Raw genomic sequence first — 3,089 nt, 5'->3', positions numbered from 1 at the left:
ATCATCACCTCCAGCCTCCTTTGGTTCAACCATTTCAGCATTCTTTTCAACCAGTTCAGAATCCTGATCCAACTGGTTAACTGCCACACCAGGATTTTGATGCATCGATACAGGCAGATTATCTTTGGAGGGAAGGTCTGCATCCTCAGCGCTATGGTAAATCTTATCAGTGTCTTCAGAAGCTTCAGAAACTTCACTGGTAGAAGTCTCCAGCACCTCACGGGAGGCAGGAGTGAATCCTATCTTCAGATGCTCAACATTTTCCGCTAACTGAGATCGTTGCTGATCTGTTTCCTGTTTTTCACTTGGATATACAATATCCTCAATGGTGTTGTTTTCAATGATCCCAACATCATCATCATCATCATCATCAGAGGCACAAGATGTTTCAAGCGATGTGTCAACTTCATGATCTCCTCGCATGGTAATTCCAGGATTCCATGAACTGCCCATGACAAAACCTCTCGATGAATATGGAACTTCACAGGCTTGAGGTCTGATTCCAGCAAACTGTGGAAAACTGTTTTCTCCAGAAGCTATATAAACAAACTGTTGACCAGTTTGCACATCTTCTTGCTGCAGATAAAACAATTAATTCTTATTTGAATTTGGAAATAAAAAATTTCAGTGACATAGTACTTAGTTCCCAAGAAAACTTAGAAAAAGAAATATGATTTGGCGGTAGAAGTCCCTCTATTCCCCAATTTTTCTCTGTAATAGCAGTATTTCCTCCCTTTTCTCTGGTGTGTATGCATGTCTAATATACAACCAGAAGGTAGTAGGAAGTTAATTAGTTAGCAATGCACCAAATGCATTTTATGCCCTAATTGAATATTCTACTAAGCTTCAATTATCTCAGGATTGGATAGAACAAATGATTATCACAAGAACAATGAAATTCAATACCTCTCTTGGTGATATAGCCCCATTCAGATTGTAATATGACGACTGCTGGTCAAAAGATTGAAATTGTCCAAGCAAAGATCCTGTTGTAACTCCTGGCTCAAATAACTCCTTAAGAACCAAGCCAGAATCATTAACACTTTCCATATTTCTCAAAGAAGATGATGCTAACAGAGTTATTTCAATCCCTTGGCCAGCTTGGGAATCTAAATTCCCATGACAAGCTACTTCTGGTCTGAAATTCTCTGTGATAAACTCCACACCGGTTTCATTTTCAATCTTTTCAGGAAATTTAGACGAATGATGTTCATCACTGCAATCAGATGAGTTGATTTCCCGAGAACGAGTTTCTAGGAGTTCAAAAACTAACTTCTGGATGAGAGTGCGCTTTAGAGATGCCTCAATAGGTGGAAACCAACCCAAATTAAGCTGGGAAAGAAAGCAAAGGAAAAACAAAATTATAAAACTATGGCTGATTATTCCAAACATACAAAAAAAAAATATTGATCACATATGTTATCAGGTTATTCTTAGCTTATCTTTGGAAACTTTCAACTTGGTGCCTGGTCCTTAGAACAAAATCAAGACAATTTCCATATTAAAGCATTTATGCTTCAATTCAAAACCAAAGATCACTTCAATTGCAAACTGGACAAATACGGAGGATAAAAATAAAAGTGTACACATTTATTAATTATAAAATAAATATATATTAAGAAGAAAAAAACAAGATGGTGCTTGAGAGAGCTCTTCATATGGTATTAGACAAAATTACAAACTTTAGCGTCAATTGCACTGTGAACCAAAAAAACTATGCAGACCACTTACAAAGTTAGAGAACTCTGTTATTTTGAATGGATTGAAGTTAGGAGGAGCTTCAGCTAAAAAGAGCTCCAGATAGTGGAGTAAGAACAAGCCGCAATCAAATGAATTCTCCTGCTGTGGAAGCTGACAATAAATAGGCTAAATGTCAGATAAATGGATTATATAAATATGCCATGAGAGAGATCACTAATAAGTACTCATAACCTGTACACTAACAACAGAATAACAAAGATTTAACGCATGAAAAAATTTAGTTTCATTATTTTCCTTTTTTACTTTTCTTTTTAAACTTTGCTGTCTCCAACTGAATAAATAATAGTCAGTTCTCTAAGTTACATACAAGCAGACATACAAAAATGTCAACAAAAAAAAGAACATAATCTGGATAAATGGCCAGAGAGACAACTGACAAACAATCACACACAACAAAGAAAGGACAAAGATGTAAAGCATCAGAAAATTGCATCCTCATACATAAGCACACAAACAAATATTGGAATTTCACTACTTCTATAGTGAAAAGCAGCTTTGTTCTTTGCAAGCTGGAATATTTAGTGTAAAAATCATTATATTGCAAATAAATACTTTCCATTCATCATGACATTAAGAAAGTGGAGGCAGGACTACTCAAGCATCATCCCTCCAAATGCTAGACAAACACAGCGCAAGAAAAGAAAGTGGTATCCCCAAGAGCTCCCAAAACAAAACAAGATTATAAGATAAATGCAATGCTCATCCCCTGTGACAGTTATGGTGCTGTCTTATAGAAACCTAAATCAAGTGAGGCGAGAAACCATAACATTTAAACCAGTTCTCACTGCTTCTCAAACCCTTCAGGTGGGTACAACAAGTTGTTGGGGGAATTCTAATTCCAAGACTCCACCCTAGAATAGCTAAATATTAAACTGAGATAAGCAATACCTCAAGTGAGACAAACCGCAGATTCAAGAATTTTGAAGATAGATCTTCAGATGTCTCCTTATGCCTCTCTTTCCACTCTTCCCAAAGATAACTATCATTTCAGAAGCAAAAGTCATGTCAACAACTAAAAGGATCTAGCATTCAAAAATACATTCCAGCTAATTAAGGGCAAAAAAAAGAAGTTAAATACTCACAAAAGTTAACAAGGTTGAAATTAAAGATGTAGACAAAAAGATTCATCATGATGGATGGGAAGAAATTCTTCAATAAAACTGTATATGCATATTGGAGAAAAAAGAACAGAAAAGATCAATTCTCGAAAGATCTATACGAGACCAGTAAATACAAATCAAGTTTAACCCAGTTCACAGGTTAGCTTTCACTGCAATTTAAAACATGTTAGTCATTCATGAAGTCTTCTCCTTTTTTCTTTTTTTTTT

At 35.6% G+C, this 3,089-nt stretch overlaps 1 protein-coding gene across 1 annotated transcript in view; it reads right to left on the bottom strand.

Moving 5' to 3' along the window:
* The window catches only part of LOC110416518 (putative ubiquitin-like-specific protease 2B), a gene marked incomplete at its 3' end in the record, with an annotated part of 5,166 nt that continues 2,077 nt past the window's right edge, over positions 1-3,089 (bottom strand). The window contains exons 3-6 of the mRNA XM_021428522.1: positions 2,650-2,740; positions 1,732-1,851; positions 907-1,332; positions 1-576 (exon numbers count right to left, since the gene is read on the bottom strand). Coding sequence (XP_021284197.1) covers positions 1-576; positions 907-1,332; positions 1,732-1,851; positions 2,650-2,740 — 1,213 coding nt within the window. The remainder of the gene's footprint in view (positions 577-906; positions 1,333-1,731; positions 1,852-2,649; positions 2,741-3,089) is intronic.

The sequence above is a fragment of the Theobroma umbraticum genome, unplaced genomic scaffold, assembly GCF_002168275.2.
Source record: "Theobroma umbraticum cultivar Fairchild unplaced genomic scaffold, ASM216827v3 scaffold_51.0, whole genome shotgun sequence".
Taxonomy (NCBI): domain Eukaryota; kingdom Viridiplantae; phylum Streptophyta; class Magnoliopsida; order Malvales; family Malvaceae; genus Theobroma; species Theobroma umbraticum.
This window is presented reverse-complemented; position numbering and strand designations above follow the sequence as displayed.